This window comes from Mobula birostris, chromosome 6 (genome assembly GCF_030028105.1).
Source record: "Mobula birostris isolate sMobBir1 chromosome 6, sMobBir1.hap1, whole genome shotgun sequence".
In the NCBI taxonomy this organism is placed as follows: domain Eukaryota; kingdom Metazoa; phylum Chordata; class Chondrichthyes; order Myliobatiformes; family Myliobatidae; genus Mobula; species Mobula birostris.
This window is the reverse complement of record NC_092375.1, coordinates 91,287,064-91,310,876: the sequence shown is the minus strand read 5'-3', so window position 1 is coordinate 91,310,876 and position 23,813 is coordinate 91,287,064. Positions and strand designations below refer to the sequence as shown.

The 23,813-nt window shown below is 40.9% G+C and overlaps 1 protein-coding gene across 3 annotated transcripts in view; it reads left to right on the top strand.

The window, feature by feature from the left end:
* dgkh (diacylglycerol kinase, eta) overlaps window positions 1-23,813 on the top strand; it is a 504,569-nt gene that overhangs the window by 361,664 nt on the left and 119,092 nt on the right. For all 3 annotated transcript variants that reach the window (XM_072260835.1, XM_072260834.1, XM_072260833.1), the window contains 4 exons: window positions 4,996-5,095; window positions 14,236-14,509; window positions 16,351-16,476; window positions 23,132-23,272. In XM_072260835.1, the coding sequence (XP_072116936.1) occupies window positions 4,996-5,095; window positions 14,236-14,509; window positions 16,351-16,476; window positions 23,132-23,272 (641 nt within the window). The remainder of the gene's footprint in view (window positions 1-4,995; window positions 5,096-14,235; window positions 14,510-16,350; window positions 16,477-23,131; window positions 23,273-23,813) is intronic.

Here is a 23,813-nt window from a genome sequence, read left to right as displayed (position 1 = left end):
AGCAGGCTGAGGGTAGCAGACACCAACAGAATCAACAAACTCATTCGTAAGGCCAGTGATGTTGTGGGAATGGAACTGGACTCTCTCACGGTGGTGTCTGAAAAGAGAATGCTGTCTAAGTTGCATGCCATCTTGATCAATGTCTCCCATCCACTACATAATGTACTGGGTAGGCACAGGAGTACATTCAGCCAGAGACTCATTCTACCGAGATGCAACACAGAGCGTCATAGGAAGTCATTCCTGCCTGTGGCCATCAAACTTTACAACTCCTCCCTTGGAGGGTCAGACACCCTGAGCCAATAGGCTGGTCCTGGACTTATTTCATAATTTACTGGCATAATTCACATATTACTATTTAACTATTTATGGTTCTATTACTATTTATTATTTATGGTGCAACTGTAACAAAAACCAATTTCCCCTGGGATCAGTAAAGTATGACTATGACTATGACGCCCAGGAACTTGAATCTGCTTACTCTCTCCACTTCTGGTCCCTCTATGAGGATTGCTATGTGTCCTTCGTCTTACCCTTCCTGATGTCCACAATCAGCTCTTTCATCTTACATCGAGTGCCAGGTTGTTGCTGCGGCATCATTCCACTAGTTGGCATATCTCACTCCTGTACACCCTTTCATCACCACCTGAGATTCTACCAACAGTGGTTGTATCGTCAGCAAATTTGTGGATGGTATTTGAGCGATGCCTAGCCACACAGTCGTGTGTATACAGAGAGTAGAGCAGTGGGCTAAGCACACACCCCTGAGATTGATCATCAACGAAGAAGATATATCACCAATCCACACAGACTGTGGTCTTCTGGTTAGGAAGTTGAAGATCCAATTACAGAGGGAGGTACAGAGGCCCTGGTTCTGCAATTTCTCAATCAGGATTGTGGAAATGATGGTATTAAATGCTCAGCTATCATCGATGAACAGCATCCTGACATAGGTGTTTGTATTGTCCAAAGCCATGTGAAGAGCCATGGAGATTACATCTGCTGTTGACCTATTGTGACGATAGGCAAATTGCAATGGCTCCAGGTCCTTGCTGAGGCAGGAGTTCAGTCTAGACATAACCAACCTCTCAAAGCATTTCTTCAGATAGAAAAAGGGACGAGTCCTATAGAAAGAAGGAGAACAAGAAACAGTTCAAAGGTGACATTCTGTGGCTTAGCCGTTGGATCACAAGCCAATAAGTTGAGAAATAGAAGGATAACACAAGTAAATTTGTGGCTGGAGAGATACTGTAATAGAAATTATTCCATTACACTCCTGACATTCCACTATTTAGTAAGATCAAGGCTGTTCCAATCTTGGCCTGGACATAATTTTCCTGTTTTCTCTCCATAGTCATTGACTTTGTTGTACTTTAAATGACTTTATCTCCAACCTTAATATAGTCAATGACATTCTCTCCACAGTCCTGTCAAGTAGAGAATTCCAGATTCACAACCCTCCGAGAAATCCTCTTCATTTTTGCCTTAAAATGCCTATCCTATTGTACTGAAACTATGCCATAATGCTCTAGATAACCCTAATAGGAGAGACATCATTCTTTCCAGCACCCCCCCCGCAGAATCTTTTATGCTTCAATAAGATCACCTCACATGTTTCTAAACTTCAGTGAAGAAAGGCCCAACCAGCTTAATCTTTCTTTGTATGTCAACCACTTTATTTGAAGAACTAGGGTTGCCTACAATACATTCATTTCTTAAAATTGGACCTTACTCCAGGTGTGATCTCACCAGCACATTGTAAATGTGAGTCAAGTATTTCCTCCTTGTATGTTTCATACTCCTGAAATAAAGACAATATTCCATTAGCCTACTTGCTTGCATACTGACTTGTTTTGCAAATACTAAGAACCCAGTAAATGACAGTATTTTGTGGTTTTGCTGCAGTTAAATAAAAATTTGCTTTTTTTTGTACCTCCAAAGTGTGTGACTTCACATTCACAATTGACTTCATTTCAGTTACTTATTTTTTGTCCACTACTCATTTAACCCATCTGTGTCCTTTAGCTGGCTCTTTGTATGATCCTTACAGATTAGAAACCTACCTATCTTAGTTTTACCTCCAAATACACTCAGTGTCTTCAGCCCAATTATTGATATGGATTTTTAAATTGCTCAGGCCATTTGTTACTGATGGTCAATTTGAAAGTGATCCAAACACTCTATTGTTTGTTAGTTGGCTGTTCCTTTTTACATGCCAATTTCTAACCCCAAGTCCTGGGTGCTATGCAGTAACACAAGCAAAAATGCTGGAGGAACTCAGCAGGCCAGGCAGCATTTGTGGAAACGAGTAAACAGATAACGTTTTTGGCCAAGACTCTTCGTCAGCACTGGAGGAAAAAAAGATGAGAGATCGGGGAAGAAGGTGGGGGGAGGTGATAGGTGAAACTGGGAGGGGGGAGGGATGAAGTAAAAAGCTAGGAAGCTGATTGGTGAAAGAGATACAGGGCTAGAGAAGAGGGAATCCGATAGGAGAGGACAGAAGGTCATGAAGCAAAGGGAAGGGGGAGGTGACATAGGTAAGGAGATCGGGTGAGAGAGGGAAATAGAAATGGGGAATGGTGAAGGAGAGGGTTGGGGGGCATTACTGGAAGTCCGAGATATTAATGTTCATGCCATCAGGTTGGAGGCATGGAGAAAATCTAGTTACTACCCTAACACCTCCCTTTCACATTTTAAAACCCTTCAGTTAGATCATTCATTAAACGAAATCAATGCAAGTCCTGTCTGAGCAATTTCTCACAGTTTTGCCCTCCGGCCATTCTAGTAAACTAGGTACTGAGGAATAGGATTTCAAGAAGCTCAGAGAACCATCTGGTTTTTCACATACCGATTGATAAGTGCATCAAGGTGGATCCTCTGCTTAGAAGTAAGGCATGTTTTTCTATACGGCATTTTCTAAAAAGCAAAAGCTGTGACACTATTGATATGACATACTTTTGGCAACATTGTAAAATGACAACATGCTGGGATTTCTGTTTGAAATTACTTAACAAATGTGATACACTACTTTCCCTAACTATGAAAGAACTAAAACACATTAAATAGGATGTGGGTCTAAAGGCACACTAGATCAGACAGTAGATAAAAGTTTGGTCGAAAAGTAGATAAAAGTTAATGGGACGTAGGAGGGTTATGTGGTCATTAGATGTTCTAGTGCCCTCATGGATAAAAAGGTTAATTGTTGCACATGATTTATTAGCACAACAATATGAACCAATTCATGCTTTTGTTGAAAAGCATATCTAATGATACACTTGAGCATGTTTGTGAGAGCACCTTGCAGTTACTCTAGTTGAGCCATTTCATGCCACAGGGTTCCAATTTGTCTCTCATCTCTTTTGGTTTATTATTCCATGACTTCCTTGATAAATTTTAACTGAAACAATGTTCCATTGTGCAGGTTCCACAAAGACAGTAGTGCCCAAAATAGTACAACAACTGTGAAAAGATGCTGAAGACTGCTGATAGTGTTGGTTATCTTTTTATCATAGAATCATAGAAATGTACATCACAGAAACGGGCCCTTTTGGCCTAATTTGTGTATGCCAAAGGTGATACCATCTACAGTAATCCTACTCTCCCGCCTTGGATTCATATCCCTCTGTGCCTTTCCTATCCAAGTACCTGTCCAAACACCTTTTAACATTGTAATTGTACCTGTCTCTACCATCTCCTCTGGCAGCTCATTCCAGATATTCACCACTCTGTGGGAAAAACTTACCCTTCCTTTCAATTTCTCCCATTTTACCTCAAACCTGTGTGCTCTAGTTTTAGATTCCTCTGCCCTGGGAAAAATGACTCTTAACTATCTGTCCTATCTATTCCCTTAAAAATTTAGTAAACTTCTATGTTACAACGAAAGTAAAGCCAACCTATCCAGTTTCTCCTTAAAGCTGCAGGCAATGCCTTGATGAATCTCCTTTGCACTCTCTCTGTTGCTACCACGTCCTTCTTGCAGAGTGGTGAGCAGAAATGTACACAATATTGGGCAGCACGGTAGCACCAACAACCAAGATTCAATTTCTGCCGCTGTCTGTACGTTCTCCCCAGGACTGCAGGGTTTCCTCCGGGCTCTCCGGTCTCCTCTCACAGCACAAAGATGGGCAGGTTACCAGGTTAATTGGTCACATAGGCGTAATTGGGTGGTGTGGACTCGTTGAGTCCGAAGGACCTGTTACCTTGTTGTATCTCTAAATCTAAAACAAATCTAAAAATCTAAAAATATTCTTAATATGGTGTAATTAATGTTTTGTACAACTGCAAAATAACTTCTCAACTCTTAGACTCAATGCTTCAGTCAATGAAAGCAGGAGTATCAAATTCCTTCTTCACTGCCCTCTCCATTGTGTTATCACTTTCAAGGAGCTGTGGACTTGCACCCTGTGAACTCTCTATACATCAACTCCCCTAAGGTCACTGCTGTTTACTCCACATGTCCTACCAGAACATGACCTCCCAAACTGTATTATCTCACTCTTAACTCTATGTGGCACTGCTCCTCTCAAATTTCCAGCTGTATCTTTAAACAACCTTCTCCACCAACTTATTGTATCTTCTTTGGTAACCCAGTCCTTTATTCCTAAGGTTGTTTGCTTTTCATCATGCTAGCAAACCTGAATTAAGGTTGCCTAACCTGAACTATTTAAATTGATGTCTAATCTCCAGGACTTGGTTACCTGGAGGCTTGTTGAAATACATCTGACGTTTAATCAAAAAAGCTGTAGCTTATTTATTTGACAAATACTGGACATGGGAAAAATGGGCCATTTCCCACTGGCGGAACAGGGAGAATATGCACTCTCAGCTCTTCCACAAACGTGGACAAGCAGGTGACCAATGGCAGGAAGTTGAAAACTGGGGTAGTTGCCAGCTGGAGGTCGTGTGATGAAGGCTCTGGGCAAATCTCCAACCTGACTTGACAACATTAAAATGCATGAACATAATTGGAGTAATTTTCACTTTTTTTCCTACCAGAATTCTGTGTGAAACTGTGAAAGACTTTGTTGCCAAAGTTGGGAAATCACACGAAAAGGCCAATGAAAATGCAGAAGAGAGTGAAACACTGGCGAATAAAGTAAGAATGCAATGTGTGTGTTTTTTTAGGAACTTGTAATGCATTTGCACTGCCATAGTACATTCCAAATCACCTAAGATGAGAATTCTGATCAACAGTCATGTTGAGTCAGAAGGTTGTGTGCAAACTCTGGTGGAGTACTTTTGGAAAACTATTGGCCAAGGGGCCTTTTTGCATGAAATGTTAAATGGATGTCCTGTCAGTTCAATCACTTGAGAGCAGTGAAGAAATCCTGGGTGTCATAGTAAATAGCTGTAAATCTTTTCTTTTCAATCAGCAACTTTACAACATTATTTAGGCAGTATCACTTTGCTTCTTGAAAGTATTTTGTGCACAACTTGACAGCCATATTTCAACATTCCATTGCTGGCCAGGATTCAGAGACGCTGGATTGGATATAAAGTTCACTGTTGCACCTGGCATTGTGAGGCGCCGTGTAAATATTGGGTCCATATAAATGTTTCATGTTTTGATGCTGCCCTCTATGCAGTACTTATATTTAGGCTTTTAACAACTAAATGCATTTGTAAAAAACAGCTGAGTACATTGAAGATGCAGACATGAGGTTTGCAATAGCAATTTCCATGTGTATTTTGGGAAGGAGGTTGTGTTTGTAATAATATCTTTGAAGCCATGGCTCTAACAATTGAGATAATTTCTTGATCAGTTTTTCAGTGTGAAGATATTCTAAGAATATAGATAAAGGCAGCAGTCAACCAGTTAGTCCCTTGCTTAATAATTTACAAAATCAGATTTGTTCTTTTATCTCAATGCCACTTGCTTCAAATTCAAATTCAAGTTTAATTATCATTCAACCATACCGCTGAATGAAACAGCGATCCTTTGGGGACATGATGCAAAACATACACAGCACAAGGCATGTAGCACATTCAAGACAGCGAGCACACAAACGGTCACACAAACAAAAATATAGCCCAAGTCCCTGAGTGACATGACTTGCAAATTGGTGGTGCCGTTTCCAGCAGTCTGTAGATAAACACACGCACGCAATCCAGCTTGTCATTCCACCTATCAAACACAGGAGGGCAGCACCGATGGGAGAAGCTGGTCCCCAACTGAAAGTAGACTAACTGTTACACCGCCTCCTGCATCTCCTCTCTTGCCTGCAACAGCAGGCAAGCTCACAGCTTGAGGCCTAGTCCTTGCTACATCCGAGGCCACACAGCTCCTCTACCACCTGTCACACCACCAATCAAAGGAAACAGGCCTACAACATCCAACATTATCAATGTCTAACAGGGTCTTGTAATTGCAAGAGAAGTGTCCACCGGTTACACTGTATGCAGCCTTTGCATGCCGCTCCGATGCCTTCCTGTAGTAGGCTGCAACAAAGTGTGTACAAAGTCTAGCTCTTCTGCCAATGAGCAGCTCACTGATGGGGTGGACTTGCGGTACCCAAAATTCTTGGAGTCCAGCAGTGTCTTGCGATCATAAAAAAGACAGTTAAAAAAGTAAAAAAACACCTTTAGTTGACCCCCGAGAGGCCACTGCGTCCAAGTGCGCTGCCATCTTCTGGGTTATTGGCTTGTACTAACCTGGCATTAACATAGAAAAGCACAGCACAGCACCAAGCCTTTTGGCCCACCATGTCTGTGTCTACCATGATATCCATTTAAAATAATCCCTTCTGCCAGCACATGATCTATATCACTCTATTGCCTGCCTGTTCATGTGGCTGTCTGAATGCTGCTACATCCTTAGACAACCATCCTCTTGATCCACCAACATTTGGATCATCTACAAAATTACTAATCACCCCAAATACATTTTTGTTCATGACTTCACAAACAACAGCAGTCTCAGCACTGATCCCTGTGGAACACCACTGATCACAGACTACCAGTAGGAATAACACCCCTCCTCCACCAGCATGTGTCTTCTATGCCCAAGCCAATTTTTAATCCAATGTACTAAGCCATCATGGATCTGTTGTGCTTTAATCTTCTGAATCAACCTACCATTTGGGACCGTCTTAAATACTTTGTAAACTATATGCATACAGAATCCATTTCCCTACCCTCATCACTTATTTTCATTGCTTCTTCAAAAATCTTAAATGGGATTAATGATTCTCTGACTATACAAAATCCACTAATATTTTTCTTTGAACACTCAGCATCACAGCCTCCACAACCCTATTGGGTAGCAGATTCCATAGATTAAATTCACTCTGAAATTTGAGAAGGAGAAGCTGACATCAGACGCATCAGTATTACAGTGGAGTAAAGGGAATTACAGAGGCATGAGGGAAGAGTTGGCCAGAATTGGAAAACAACACTAGCAAGAATGGTGGCAGAGCAGCACTGGGTGGAATTTCTGGAAGCAATTCGGAAGGCACAGAATATATATATCTCAAAGAGGAAGAAACATTCTAAAGGGAAAATGACACAACGATGGCTAGCAAGAGAAGTCAAAGCCAACATAAAAGCCAAAGAGAGGGCATATAATAGAGCAAAAATTGCTGGGAGGATTGAGAAGCTTTCAAATACCAGCAGAAGAGAGATAAATAAGGTCATTAGGAAGGTAAATGTAAAATATGAAAGTAATCAAGCCAATAATATTAAAAAGGATACCTGAAGTTTCTTCAGATAGATAAAGTGTCAAAGAGAGGAGAGAATGGATATCAGACCACTGGAGAATGGCGCTGGAGAGGTAGTAATGAGGGACAAAGAAATGGTAGACAAAATGACTAAGTATTTTGCATTAGTCTTCACTGTAGAAGACACTAGCAGTTTGGTGGAAGTTCCAGATGTCAGGGGTCATGAAGTGTGTGAAGTTACCATTACTGGAGAGAAGGTTCTTGGGAAACTGAGATAAAACTCAGGGTAAAAAACTTACCCTCACATCCCCTTTGAACCTACCCCCTCTCACCTTCAGTGCATGCTCTCTGGTATTAGACATTTCTACTCTGGGAAAAAGGTACTGCCACTCTACTCTATCTGTACCTCTCTTAATCTTATAAACTTCTTTCAGATCTCCCCTCAGCCTCCGCCACTCCAAGAAAACAACCCAAGTTTGTTCAGTTGTTTCAATGAGATCATTGATCATTCTTCTGACCTCTAAAAGTTTCTGGCCCAATCTGCATCTTCTGTCCTCTTAAGTAAATCCAGTCAATCCTGCCCACCCCTATAATATACAATATTTGATATGACCTCACCTAACTGCAAAAATGTGTCTTTACCCTTGCACTCAGATCCACATGCTAGAAAAGTTAACATGCCATTTACCTTCCCTAACTGCTTGTTATACTAGCTGTAAACATGTTTATTTTTAGTTACTGGTGCACAAGGACAGCCAAGTCACTTTGATTCACCAACACCTATTAATCTCCTATCATTTAAAACATTCTACTTTTTTCACCTGTAACTTTACAATGTCTTTTGAAATGCTTTAAATACACATTTGTTACTGGAAAGTTAATAATCCAGCATCAGAAATACAAGGGAGTTTGAGGATAATGGTTGGATTGGGTGTATCAGGACCCTGTAGTGGTGATATTGATTTATTGATAAGGATGGTCCTGTGCCTATAGTGATACAGATTGCAACGTAGATTCATTTAAAGGCAAAGGGGACACATGGTAGTAATCAAGTCATGAACCCCATATCAAGTAGCAAAAGATAAAACTACAGATGCTGGAAATTTGATTGGTTAAATCTACCAAATCAAAAATAACCTTAACAGGCAGCTAAAGCTTTTACTAGGGCAAAAGAAACGTGAAAGAGGCCAGAATTAAAGGAGTGTAGCGATGTTGGGGGAGTTTACTGTAACAGAGATAGGAAAAGGCAGGATCATGATTTGAAAATTAATGGATTTTTTCAATCAAGGTGTAATTAGGAAAACATTAACCCCAGCTGGAAAGAATGGAAAGACCAGGGAATATGCAGCAAATCTGTCTGTGTTTTATATATTTAAGTTATTTTCAATGACTCTAAATAGTTTTTTGACTGTCAATATGCATTCTAATGTCCAAGACATTCAGAAGTTCACAGCCAAAGATGTCTTGTGAATGCGTTGAGTCGTCTCTCTGCTCTGGACATTCTGTTTTTGCTGAGCTGTCTGTCTGCACTGGACCAACTGTCTGTACTGATTTGATGTATGCATCTTCAGTGAGCCAGTTGTCTGCATTGAGCTGCTGAGATGGGCTTGTCAATGTGATGGGAGTTGGGATCCCAGTGACAGAAGACCATGCATTAATGGGACACAGTCTGGCACATGTACAGTTGGTGATTTTGAACAATGGAAGATCTGCTCCATTAATATTTTGAGCATATGCCCAATCAAATTGACATGGATATCCATTAGCTGTGAGGGATGTGGAAAAAATTACTGTAAAAGCTTTCAACTCATGGAGTCAGATAGCCTACTGGAAGTAGAAGCCATTGAAGCAACACACACAAAGCTGGATGCAGGCCAGGCAGCATCAATGGAAAAGAATTCAGTTGATGTTTTGGGCCAAAACCCTTTAGCAGAACTGAAAAGGGTTTTTTGCTCCAGTTCTGCTGAAGGTTCTTGGCTTGAAACGTTGAATGTACTCTTTTTCCATAGATGCTGCCTAGCTTGCTGAGTTCCTCCAACATTTTGTGTGTGTTACTATTTCATAGTTATTATTTCTATATAAAATTCTAAATATTTGTGATTCACATCATAATACACTTGATTCCAGAAATATTGCTCTTATTTATCTTGAAGAACCTAAGGAAATTCTTTCTAGATAGACAATGACAAAAACACCCAGAAAGACACTTTATCAACCTGCTATCCCTCGTCATGAGTTGTTGTGGGAGACCTGAAATTGACAAATGCAAGTGGCAGCTTCACGTTCATTCACCCAGGAGCGACAGTCAATCCTCAATCTTGACAATTTGTGAAGTGCCAGTTTAAACAATGAAGGGGAAGTAGGTTTGTGTTTTAGACAGCATTTTTCATAGCCTCGAGTAATCTCAAGGGCAGATAATTCCAGTGGAATACTTTGAAGTATTGTCCTTGTTACACTGTAGAAAATATAGCAGTTGATTGACACAGAGCAAGTTCCCTCACATGGCAATATGACAATAACTGAATGCTTGTTATTCAGAGCAGCAACCACCCTGTTGGAGGAACTCGGCAGGCTGAACAGCATCTGTGGAGGGAGGAGAAGAATTTTCGATGTTTAGAGTTGAACTCCTGCACCAAGACTGGTTCTCCAACCTATGATTTAGATTGAGAATAAACACTCCCAAAAGTATGGAAAATTATCTTCAAAATGAGTTACATGTGGAAGGGGACCTCTTCTCATCCAAAAAAAACTCCTCTATATTATGCTAAAGTGACAGACAAGATCTTTATTAATGTTTGGGTTTCAGGGGCAGGTCTTCTAATATCAGCTGTCTGTTTTAGCAGTTTCAATTCGGTGACAAAATAAACTAGAGCTAAAATTTGTGGAAGGGAGATTCGAATATGAGATCAATACCCTATCTAACAGAGTCAAAGAAGCAGAACTCCCAATAGTGCAAAAGTGATTCAAAGCCGACTTCCACCTGGGAGTGGGTAATTTGTATGCACCCTATCCCAAGAAAAGAGTAAGAATATCCCAAGGTATCTGATTTACAATCAATTAATATAGAAAACAACATGGAAATCAAATATTTCACAGAAATGTTTCAGAAACAGCAAGGGGAGTAATGATCTGACCTTACTGGTTCTGGTTGGGGGATAGTCAGCCGATTTTCCTAAATATTATCATGGATCTTTGCTCAGCCAACAGGCTGGCTAGACTTTTGCTTATTATCTTATCCAAAGAGCAACATTTTCCTTTCTTCCTTTTTCCTTTTGAATGAACAGCTTACAACACTGGAATAGGACTTGAATTAGTAAGCTTCTGACTCCAAGGAAAGAATGTGATCAAATGAGCTGTTGATAATTGGAATAGGGTCTTGCTCCTTGCAAAATTGGGGAAATGGCGGGGGAGAGGTGCTGCTGAGAATGCTGATCACCATCTTTCTGTTGTGCATGACTTTCCCCTCATGAAGTGAAGGAGCTCTCAAAAAAATCACCTGCAGTATGCCATTAAGTTGCATTTAACCAGTTGATAGCATATCCACCTCTGGTCATTGAAATAGTTTCAGAATTAGATGAAACAGACTGGTCTGTTTGAAAAATGATAAGATGCAGCAACAGAATTCAGCAGAAACGGTCAGCACTAATGGCATGAAAGCTCAATTTTTGTTTCAGTAATAAATTTAAGAAAGCAAATAAAAAATCTATATCTATATCTGATTATTTTTAAATCATTTATTACCAATTGCCAGTATCTAATAAAGATTATCTTTTTAAGGCAGTATCTTCAAATCTGTCTTTGACAAAGGAAAAGAGAAAGAGCTACAAGGATAATGTACATACATCATTTTGATCCAATGATTTATTTCAGCTATATTTATGCTATCTGTCATTTATAAAATATATTTCCTTAAATATCAAGGAAATGTATTTTATAAATATAACATTATTAGCGTCTGGCACAATGTATCAGGAGAACCATTTATAAAGCTCTATTTGACATTACTTGAGAAAGAGGAAAAATAAAAAAAATAAAACAGTGCCAACAAGATCATTTTTAAGTTTATTACACTGAGCGATAGATGCTTGAAATCCTAGTTACCATAGTTACTGAGGTCTGAGTCAGGCAGCAGTAGCTAAGGATGCTGGAATGTGGATCTCACGCTAGAAGAGTAGCACTTTCTTCCTCCTTTCTCCTGCATATGATCTCTGTCAGAGCCAGGCAGTTACTTTCCACCAGCTACCAGACCTGTGGCTCGCCAATAAACCTTGGCCATAAGAACAAAAGACAGGACTCCTGAGCCAACACACTTGGGGGGGAGGCAGTCACTCAGTTGGATTGCCTTTTAATCATATAAACCTTGGGGTAGGATTAGCCATGGCAGTTCCTGGAGCCTGCCCTGTCATTAATTAAGGTCATGGCTGATTGACTTCAGTGCCATTTCTCAGCTTTATCCTTACATCGTGCTGTTACCCTTAATATTCAGAAATCTATGAGTTAATTCTACAACTAAACTTCCCTAGCTGTCTGGACAAGAGAAGTCCAAAGGTTCACCACCCTCTGATGATGGTTTCTGTGTTAATTATGCTTAGGTCCCTTTGAACATTGTAATCTCTGGGGCAACATAGCAACACGTGTTGCTCCAGATTCCAGCATCAGCGGTATCTTGAGTCTGTACAACATAATCTCTTACCATTTTACAGTTACTCTGCTTTTCTGTTATGTGCATCAGTGTGGATAACCTCACATATGTTCACATTATCTCCCATCTGCTACACTCTAGCCCATTCATGTGGCTTGCCTCGATACATTTAATTTCCTTAACGACCCGACACTTCCTTCTCTGTAGTTATTGTACTTTTTATTTCAAGATACAACACAGAGCAGGCCCTCTGGGCCACCGAGCCACGCTGCTTCTAGCCTGAGATTTAACCCTAGCCTAATCACGGGACAATTTTCGATGATCAGTTAACCTACTGGTATGTCTTTGAACTGTGGGAGGAAACCCACATACACATACACATGAGAATGCACAGACTTTCTTACAGAAGACGCCCAAATTGAACTCCGAACTGTGACACCCCAAGCTATAATAGCATCACACTAACCTCTACACTACCATAGTGTCCTACTAGTTTAATTTAATATGATCCCAGCTAGTTTCATATTGTCAGCAATTTGGAAACATGACACTTTGTTCACGCAACCAGGAGCAACCTGGGGTGGCACGGTAGTGTAGTGGCTCGCACAATGTTTTACATTACCGGCGACTCAGGTTCAATTCCCACTGCTGTCTGTAAGGAGCTTGTATGTTCTCCCCGTGACTGTGTGGATTTCCTCCAGGCGCTCCGGTTGCCTTCCACAATCCAAAGAGGTACCAGTTGGTACCGGTCGGTCATTGTAAATTAGCTAGGGTTAAATTGAGGGTTGTTGGGCAGTTTAAAGGGCAGGAACAGCCTGTGCCATGCTGCATCGCAGTATATAAGTAACACGATAAGAAGCTGGACTGAGGGCAAGGAGTACAAGCTGGCAGGTGATAGGTGAGTCTAGGTAAGAGGGAGGGTGGATGCGTGGAGGTAAAGGTATGAACTAAGAAGCTGGGTGGTGATAAGTGGAAGAGGTAATGGGCTGATGAAGAAGTAACCTGATAGGAGAGGATAGTGGGAATCAGAGTAGATTTTGAGTAGATTTCCTTATCATTCTTCGAGAATTGTTTAGGTTTTGTAGTATGAATCCCAGTATTGTTGACAGTGAAGAACTGGTGGCACACTCAACAACCTATATTTTACCTGCCATTCTTGTAAAGAGCCTTTGAAAGTTAACTTAACTAAATGCATAATTAAATGCCAGTTTGTTGTTGCTCGTGGCTGTTGTGAAGACATTCACATGCAAATGCTACTGACTAACTCATTCCAAGATGAAGTAATATGTCGTAGAGTCAGTCGAGAGAAACAGGCTCTTCAGCCCACTGAGTCCAAAGCTACCATCAACCATCCATTTGCATTAGTCCTGCAAGTAATGCATCAGCTCCCCTCAGATTCTAGCACTTACCTATACATTTGGAGTGCTTTACGGTGGCCAGCCTAATCTACCAGCCTACAAGTCATTGGAATGACGGAGGAAACCGGAACACCCGTGGGAAACTCATCTGGTCAAAGGGAGAAGGTACAAACCCCACACAGGCAGCACCAGAGGTCAGGATCGAACCCAGGTCTCTGGTAGCTCGAGGCAGCAGCTGCTCTGCTTTTCTGCCTCAGTGAAGAGCAACACTTTGAAGCACTGTGCAACTACTGCAGAAACTCTGTGGGGAAGGACACCCCCCACCACCACTGGCCACTAAAGGGGTTAGTTAGCTCAGTGTATTCATCTCTCAAACACTTCTTGAGTGCAATGTTTAAGGAAGAAACTTGAGATGGCTTTGTTGGATTGTAAGGAGAGGTATTGAATTGATAATTAACATAGACAAAGACATCTGATCATTTTTACTGTTGACATGATTTTGGGGAAAGTAATGAAGTTGCAGATATAAAGCTGTGAAATCTCTCACTCGGACCTGACGGTTTACACATTCTCATTGCAGTGTTTGGTGCTGAACGAGAAGCTGGATTCGCTGCTGCAGACCCTCAGTGATGAATCACAAGCCACTACAAGCCACCACTGCTCAACTCCACCCATCGTCGAGGAGGAAGGTGAAGAAGAGGAGTTCAGTGAAGAATCCCTATCTGAGCAGCCAGTGGAAAACATCCCAGCACGGTCTCCCACCCCGAAATTCTTCAAATCCAGGGAGCAACTTATGCTTCGGGCAAACAGCCTGAAAAAAGCAGTGAGGCAAATCATCGAACAAGCAGAGAAAGGTACAGTGTGGTGCAGCCTGCCTGTTAACCCTTTATTGTCCATTAATCCAATAGGCTTTTGAAAACTCCACCTATTTTGTTACTCTTTTATTATTTTTTCATCAATGGCTAATTTTGAGGATTCTGTTTAAATTCTCTCACTTATCCTTACAAGTGACAGAAATGCTACACCTGCCCATACACTTCCTCCCTCACCACTATTTGGGGCCCCAAACAGTCCTTCCAAGTGAGGTAACGCTTCACCTGCGAATCTGTTGGGATCATCTATTGTATCCTGATGCAGCCTGTTCTACACTGGTGAGACCAGACATAAATTAGACAACCACTTTGTCGAGCAACTCTGCTGCCTCTGCCAAAAGCTTACTTTCCGGGTCACCAACCATTTTAGTTCCTATCCCCATTCCTGTCAGTCCATGGCTTCCTCTTTTGCCATGATAAGGCCACTCTCAGGGTAGAGGAGCAATATGTCATATTCCATATGGCATGAAAATTAATTTCTCCTTCTGGTAATTTTTTCCTCTTCCCATTCTCTATTCTTATACTCCCTACTCTGGCCTCTTCTCACCTGCCTCCCCCACCTGCAAGTTAATCCTTAGGTTGTTCTGCACAAGGACTCCCAAGTCCCTTTGCATCTCAGGTTTTTGGATTTTGGATGTGCAGACTATTTAGAAAATAGTTTGCACATTTATTTCTGTTACCAAAGTGCATGACCATGCATTTTTCAACATTGTATTTCATTTGTCACTCTCTTGCCTATTATCCTAATCTATCTAAGTCCTTCTGCAGCCTACCTGTTTCCTCAACACTACCTGCCCTTCCACCAATCTTTGTATCTTCTGCAAACTTGGCAGCAAAGCCATCTACTCCATCATTGATATACAGCATAAAAAGAAGCGGTTCCAACACGGACCCCTGTGGAACACCACTAGTTACTGGCAGCCAACCAGAAAAGGATCCTTCTCGCCATCTCCCACCAATCAGCCAATGCTCTAACCATGTCAGTAACTTTCCTGTAATACCATGGGCTCTTAACTTAGTTTAAAGTTAAGCCTCATGTTTCGCACCTTGTCAGAGGGTTTCTGAAAGTCTCATGTTCTGACAGAGGTTCTTCGGCCTGAAATCCAAACTGTGCTCCTCTTTTCACAGATGCAGCCTGGCCTGCTGAGTATTCCTCGCTCGTTTAGTTATTTTAGATTTCCAGCATCTGCATTTGTTTTTAATTTTCTCCTCATTTGATCTCGGTCTGTGCTTTAATTTGACGTATTGCTGTGGGGTAATTTTCAAGGCTGGGGTTTTTGGGCTTTAAGGATAAGGAGCAGGATGTTAAGGCATCTGATTGGAATGATCTGAGTGAACAATGGAGCCTCAGGGGCTTCTGTGGCCTAATTCTTGACCCAAATTCTACTGATATATGCCAGTGATTTTGAATGAAATTTTCAATTTTTTAAAATTGCTATTTCAGTTGTAATAGATTAACATTTCTGAATGTTCGAAACATTTTAAGTCCTCACGGTTTTGACAACCAGCAAAGAAGGCAGCAAGACTTTGCCAAGTTTCAAAGCTTTCAAATGCCAATGTGCCCTCGATGCTTCTGCTGCTGTGCTGGACACTGAGGCAATTTGTCTGGCAGAATAGTTTCTCATAGACCTTCTGAGCAGAGACATGGAGAGATCACAATTGCAATTTTGTGCACTGTCCCAGGAGCGACAGTTTGGTCCCTTATGTTTAAGTAAATGTGAATGGCTATACTTGGACCACGTGGTTCATTACCCACTCTGATATATTCTTCACGCTGTCAGGACCTTCCTCCACTCTGTTTAACTGCTGCCTCTTTCCTGCAGTTGTGGATGAACAGAATGCGCACACCCAAGAACAGGCTGAAGTGGAACTGAAAAAGGATATTGAGGAGGTCTTGAAAGAAGAGGAAAAGGAGGAAGATGAGATGAAGGAAACAGACATTCAACCAAGTATAATTTACTTATCTTTCTTCTAAATAGAGAGAATTGATTATTAGATAGAGCATTAACATCAAATTTAGATCTTGTCTTTTGTGTTTCAGAGCATTCTCAGCTTTTCCATCATTGAACAAATCTCCATAATGTTTGTGTGGCACGGCATTACATATCTGTTTGATGGCTAAGAAAATGGAAGCTTGCCTCTGTTTGGGTTAACAGGCAACATTGCTGCTGATTAGCTGGGGGCAGTGTTCTGGTTGTGTGAATGTTGTATGGAGTTGTGTCTCTTGAAAGAACCACCTTCTGGGAGTAATTCCGAAAAGGAGAGGTTGAGGCAATTGCCACCTTTTGGATTTTGCCTTATTATACTTTTGTAAAGGTAGCTGTGGAGGGAGTTTTTGTACTTGTGAAATGATCCAAAACGAGGTCAGTTGACATCTCAATCTAGACCACACTTGGTGACTTGCTATTGATGGCAACATAATAGAAATGGGTTTTGGAGGACTGGGGAAGAAATGGAACAGCTTAAGTTGAGATCACTGGTACTAGTGCATTGGCTGTGTAAAGTCAGCTCAACTGTGTCATTAACTAACGGTGAGCCTACTGTTAAATATCAAGCAGTTAACAGCTACAAGTTACCTATTGTGTACTAGGAGTAGTTTCTGATAGCTGCACTTTGTATCAGTCTTCACTGTGGAAGACACTAGCAGTGTGCCAGAGGTCTGTGAGTGTCAGTGGGAAGGATGTGCCTTAAGGAAAAAGTGCTAGGCAAACTCAAAAGTCTTTAGGTGGATAAGTCAGATGGAGTACATCCCAAGTCCTGAAAGAGGTTGCTGAAGAGATAACAGATGCATTGTTCATGATCGTTTAAGAATCACTTGAATCTGGCGCGGTCTCAGAGGACTGGAAGATTGCAAATGTCATTCCACTCTTTAAGAAGGAAGGAAGGCAAAAGAAAGGAAATTATAGGCCAATTAGCCTAACCTCAGTGGTTGGGAAAGTGTTGGAGTCTATTATTAAGGATGAGGTTAGATTATGAAGACACGCAGTCCTCTTTTATTGTCATTTAGTAATGCATGCGTTAAGAAATGATACAATATTTCCTCTGGTGTGATATCACAAAACACAGGACAGACCAAGACTGAAAAAACTGACAAAACTACATAATTATAACGTATAGTTTCAACAGTGCAACAATACCATAACTTGATGAAGAAGTCCATGAGCACAGTAAAAAGTTCAAAGTCTCTCAAATGTCCCACATCTCATGCAGATGGGAGAAGGAAGAAAAACTCTCCCTGCCATGCCCGACCACAATCAGTCTCTGAGTCATCTGAAAACTTCGAGCCTCTGGATCAGCTCTCCGACACCGAGTACTAAGCGCCATCTCTGTCCGAATGATTCGACCTCAATCACGGTTGCCAACAGCAGGCAAAGCCGGGGATTTTGAGACCTTCCCTCCAGAAGATTCCCGACCGCGCAGTAACGACAGCAGCGAACGAGCGTTTCAGAAATTTCTCCAAATGTTACTCTGTGCTTTCACGTCCGTCTCCATCAAATCAGAATTGTCCACAGCCCCTATTTAACAGACACGATATCATTTTTCACCGGAGGGCTGCGCACGCACAGCGCACTGCTCTCTCTCCTCCCGCCAGGGTTTCAGGGTACTTGGAGGCTGATGATACAATAAGTCAAAGTCAGTATGGTTTCTGTAAAGGGGAATTTTGCCTGACAAATCTTTTAGAGTTCGTTGAGGAAGTAGCAAGCAGGGTGGACAAAGGAGAGGCAGTGGGTGTCATTTACTTGGATTTTACATATGATAAGGTGCCACAGATGAGGGTGCTTAACAAGATAAAATCCTATGGCATTATGGAAAGGAAGGATACTGGCATAGGGGAATAGCTGACAGGCAGGTGGAGGTGAGTGGGAGTAAAAGGGCCTTTTTCCGGTTGGCTGCCAGTGATTAGTGGTGTTCCACAGGGGTTAGTATTGGGACTGCTACTTATCACATTTGTCAATGATTTGGATAATGGAATTGATGGTTTTGTGGCAAAGTTTGTGGATAAATAGTAGATAGGTGTAGGGGTAGGTAGTGCTGAGCAAGCAATGCAATGGCAGCAGGACTTAGACAAATTGGAAGAATTGGCAAAATGGTGGCAGATGGAATACAGTGTTGGGAAATGTATGATAATGCACTTTGGTAAAAGCAACAAAAGTGCAGACGATTATCAAAATGGAAGAGGGTTCAAACATCAGAGGTGCAGAGGGACTTAGGAGTCCTCATGCAAGACTCCCAGAAGGTTAATTTACAGGTTGAGTCTGTGGTAAAGAAGGCAAATGCAATGTTGGCATTTATTTCAAGGGGAATTGAATATAAAAGAAAGGAGATAATGCTAAGGCTTTATAAGACACTAGTCAGGTCACACTTGAAGTATTGTCAACAGTTTTGAACCCCATTATTTCAGAAAGGATGTGTTGTCATTGAACAGAGTCCAGAGGAGGTTCACGAGGATGATTCTGGGAATGAAGGGGTTAACATATGAGCAGCGTTTGACAGCTTTGGGCTTGTACTCACTGGAATTTAGAAGAATGTGGGGGGATCTCATTGAAACCTACCAAATGTTGAAAGGACTAGATAGGGTGGATGTGGAGAGCATGTTTTTGTATGGTGGGGGTATCCAGAACTAGAGGGCACAGCCTCAAAACTGAGAAGCAACCTTTTAGAACGGATGTAAGGAGGATTTTTTTTTTTTAGCCAGAGAATGATGAGTCTGCAGAATGCTCTGCCACAGACTGTGGTTGCGGCCAAGTCCATGGATATATTCAAAGCGGAAGTTGCTAGTTTCCTGATTGGTCAGAGCATCAAAGGATACGGCGAAAAAGCAGGTATATGAGGTTGAGTGGGATCCGGGATCAGCCATGATGGAATGGCGGAGAAGAACTCAATGGGCTGAATGGCTTAATTCTGCTCCTAAGTCTTATGGTCTTATGTAGAGAGAAACCAGGACATTGGTAGGAAGTGCGAAGTGACACCAGGGCTCTGCTGTACTAAAGTATTGCAGATAAATACTGGTCCACAATCCCTTATCCGAAATTCTGAAATCCAAAAAGCTTTGAAAACCGACGTTTTTTTCGCCAACAGCTGACGTCACTCAGGTGTGACATGGCAGCGCTAGCAGAGGCCTCCAGACGTCAGTTGTGGCTCAGCGCTCGTATTGGTTACATGTTCATTTGCTGTTCGCTGTTATTTTGTGTTCACTGTTGACTTTATGTTTAATTTCACTGTGAAAATGTCAAAAAGAGCTACTCCTATGAGTAACAATGAGAAAAAGAGAAGGAACCTTCTCTATCAAGAACGCAGAAAGTGCAGTTATTGCAGAAGCTTGATCGTGGTGTGTCTGTGCGGCGTCTTACTGAAGAAAATAGTGTCGGAACTACCACTGTACATGATTTAAAGAAACAGAAAGACAAGTTACTGAAGTTTTATAGTGACAATGACGTTCTGCATTTATTCCAATAAGTCATTTACTAAGTGTTTGATTCGGTTCATTTGAAGCTGTATATTTTTACGTTTTATTGAATATTTTTTTCTTGTCATTATTCCCTAAACAATACAGTATAACAACTATTTACATAGCATTTACATTGTATTAGGTATTATAAGTAATCTAGAGATGATTTAAAGTATATGGGAGGATGTGCGTAGGTCCGGAGCTCCGCACTGAGACAGGGTTAAATAAGGGACTTGAGCATACGTGTTTTTTAGTATCCATGGGGGTGCTAGAACCAAAAAGGAGGGATCCTGAAATCCAAAAAATTCTAAATTCCAAAATGCCACTGGCCCCAAGGATTTTGGGTAAGGGATTGTGGACCTGTATTTGGAATATATGGAACTACTTTGAATTTGGGAGATCAGAACAGGTGATTTAGCCCACAGAATCTTTCCTTTCATGATTCATGTCACTGCAGACAGCCACATTTCTCAGACTGCACTATCCCATTCACAGCTCCTTTCACTTATCAACATTAACTTCCTTTCTTGTTCACTTTCTTATTGAGCTCCATCATAAATCAGTAATGATGTTAACCTCAGTATCTTAATTGTTCTACATTCTAACCATTCTCTGAACAAACCAATTTCATCCAAATTCCTATTGATTTGTTAAGGAGTGTCTATTCTTTATACTGATTAGTTTTACAATGATCCATTTGGAACTATTTTCCATCTGCCTTCCCTCTCAATTTCTTCTATATTTTTTTCTGTTTATTATGCACCTCTCAGCTTTTGTTTGAGAAACAAGCAACCATTTCTCCTGATAGTTATAGCCTCACAATTTTGCTATAAGTACAGAAAAGGTGGGAGCCTTTCTATGTTGCCATCTATAAGGTGGTTAATTATTCACACCAGTTCACCTTCCCACCCTATTTCAGTAGCTTACTGTATCATTCTTCTAAGCCCCATTGAGTCTCCAGCAACCCGTCTCTGTCTTGAATGGACTCAACAGAGCACCCTTGGGTAGAGAAGTTCAAAGAATGACTATCCTCCATGTGAGGATGTCCCTCCTTATAGAGTCATAGATAGATAGAGTAATGCAGTAGAGAAACTTTACTGTTCTGTGTCAACAAGATGCCCATTCAAGCTTTTGCCCCATTTGTCAGTGTTTGGGCTATAACCTACTAAACTTTTCCTACTCATGTACCTGTCTAACTATCTTTTAAAAGTCAATGTTGTATCTACCTCAACCTCATCCTCTGGCAGCTCATTCCACAAGTATACCTCCCCTCAGGTAGCCCCTCAAGTTCTAGTAAACTTTTCCCTTGAGTCATCGAATCCCCAATCCTGGGATAAAGACTGTATGTTCACCAAAAAGATTTATTGCAGTCTTATCCTGAGATTACATATCCATGTTGTAACTTGTCCAGCCCTGGAAAACAATTTGCAACATCTCCTCTCTCAAGAATTTCATGCATTTCAGTAGCTTACCCTATCATTCTTTGAAGCTCCATTGAGTCAATGCTGATTATACTTGATCTTTGCTCAGAACATCCCCAAGAATCAATCTGCTATATTATATTTTCATTTCCTCAAAGACAAGCACAAGATTCAGGATTGTTTAATGTAATTTCCAGGCCACAAGTGTAAAGGAGAACGAAGTAATTGTTACTCCGGATCTGATACAGCCCAAAAAAACACAATAAGATAAAGAACAGAATAATTTAAAAACACAATAGGTATACAGTAAATACATAAGGTAGCTTATATTCATTGATTGTATGTCCATAAAGTGGTAGTAGGCACAAGTGTGTCTGTACACAAGGTGTCTCTGACAGGAAATGATAAAGTGGTGGTGGTGGGGGTGGAGGGGTGGGTTAGTGGTTAGTCCATCCTTGGCTAAGTGGTCATTTCAGTAAGACATCTTCAACTCTTGTATTCCAATCCATTTCAATAAAGGCTTGAATTGCCTTCCTAATTGCTTGCTCTGCTCGCATCTTGACTTGCTGTGATTACTGTTCAAGACCCATGAATTTCTTTGAAGGCTGATATTTATTAGTTTCTGGACTTTAAGTGAGATTCTGCTTTACCAGCTTTTTAACAGGAGTTAATTATTTTATTCTTCCCAGATTATACTCCATCTGCCACCTTTTTGACCATTTACTGAGCCTATTTATATCCCATGGCAGTATCTTACAACTTTGAACTACTCTTTTTGGATCTTTATGCCCCATCTTCATTGTTTCTTTTACAAGATAGCAGAGATTCCTTTCCCTCATAAAATGGCTTTTTTCCACCATTTAACTCCCCTTCTAAACCTCATTTGGTTGGGAACAAATTTTCCTGAAATTCTACTTAGAATTATTTTTCAAATGTGAAAAATGTTAAATGACAGGGGCAAAGTTTTGTTCAGCTGCCATACTGATCCTCAATGACATTGCTGAATCCTATCGTGAAACATAGAGACCCAAAGTCTTGTTCGGCTGGCCCAGTCAAGATGTAATATGGTTCTGTTAGTTTTCATTTGTACTTCTATAGAAATGAAAATAAAACTTCATTGTGCTTTCACATTACAGGTAAAAGGTGTGCAGTGACTTTACTGCATCTTTGCGTTGATTGCTGGGTTCCTTACCATGTCTGTATGATGAACCGAATTGTCTTTTTACCTTATCATTTATGCATCAGACATAGTATTTTTCATCTGAGCCCTGGAATATATGTATTGAAATGATTGTCTTGCATAGGCAATGTAATACACCAGAGAGTTGTAGCTGGAGATATGGAAAATAGCCAAAAAGAAGAATAAACACCTATCTGAATTAGGAGGGTTGTTGATCGCACTTAGGTAGTGATTAAGAATTATGAAGATGAAGGACATTTTTTAATGCATCACTGGTAGAGATTTCTGTTCAAGATGCTTTACAAGAAAGATTATTTTGTGTTAATTGAAAATACTTTGATATTGTCTCCTTTTCTTTCCACTTCCCGACTCCCCTGTAACCACTTCTGCCCCTCTCCCTTTCCTTTGGTATATTTTTCTTCTGATACCCTTGCTATTCTGTGTCCCTCTTGCCCTCTCTCCCCATCCTGCTGCTCTGCATGCTTACAACATCCTTCCCTCTCCCTTATATATGTTCAGTAGTATGTAATTAATGATAATTTTCATTGTTTCAGCTTTCCGGTCTGGTCAGAGATCCCCTCCAGAGAGACGAATCCATCGCACCACCACTTCCTACACTGGTCCATTTACAACCTCACCATTAACTGCTAGCAAAGAAAATCTCCCAGTGCTGAATACCAGAATCATCTGCCCAGGTAGGTGGGCCGGCATGCTCAGACAGAAGCATTCTTGGGAAAGTTGGAGTAATAATATTAACTTTGTATTATCAGAACTGTTTATTTTCCTTGTGGGTACATAGTTACCTTGTGAGTATCAAACTGTTGAGTGCAAGAAATCAGGTTCACTTATTTTAATTCTAACTTCTGCATTCTAATTGACTTAACAAATTATATTTAACATCTCAGGTTAAAGCATAACATTTTGTATTTTAAAGATTCAAAGTATGTATGTGCAGTATATAGCCCTGCGATTCTTCTTCCAACAGACAGCCATGAAACAAAGAAACACTATGGAACCCATTTTGTAAAGGGCATTTAACAAACTCTCCCAAAGCTCCTCAGAGGATTGAGATATGTTCAGGTTTGGTCATTATGCTATAGAAAAGATGCATTAAGTCTGAACGAGTACAGAAGAGAGTTAAGAACATAAGAAATAGGAGCAGGAGTCAGCCATCTGGCCCTCTGAGCCTGCTCTGCCATTCAATAAGATTATAGCTGATCTGACCGTGGACTCAGC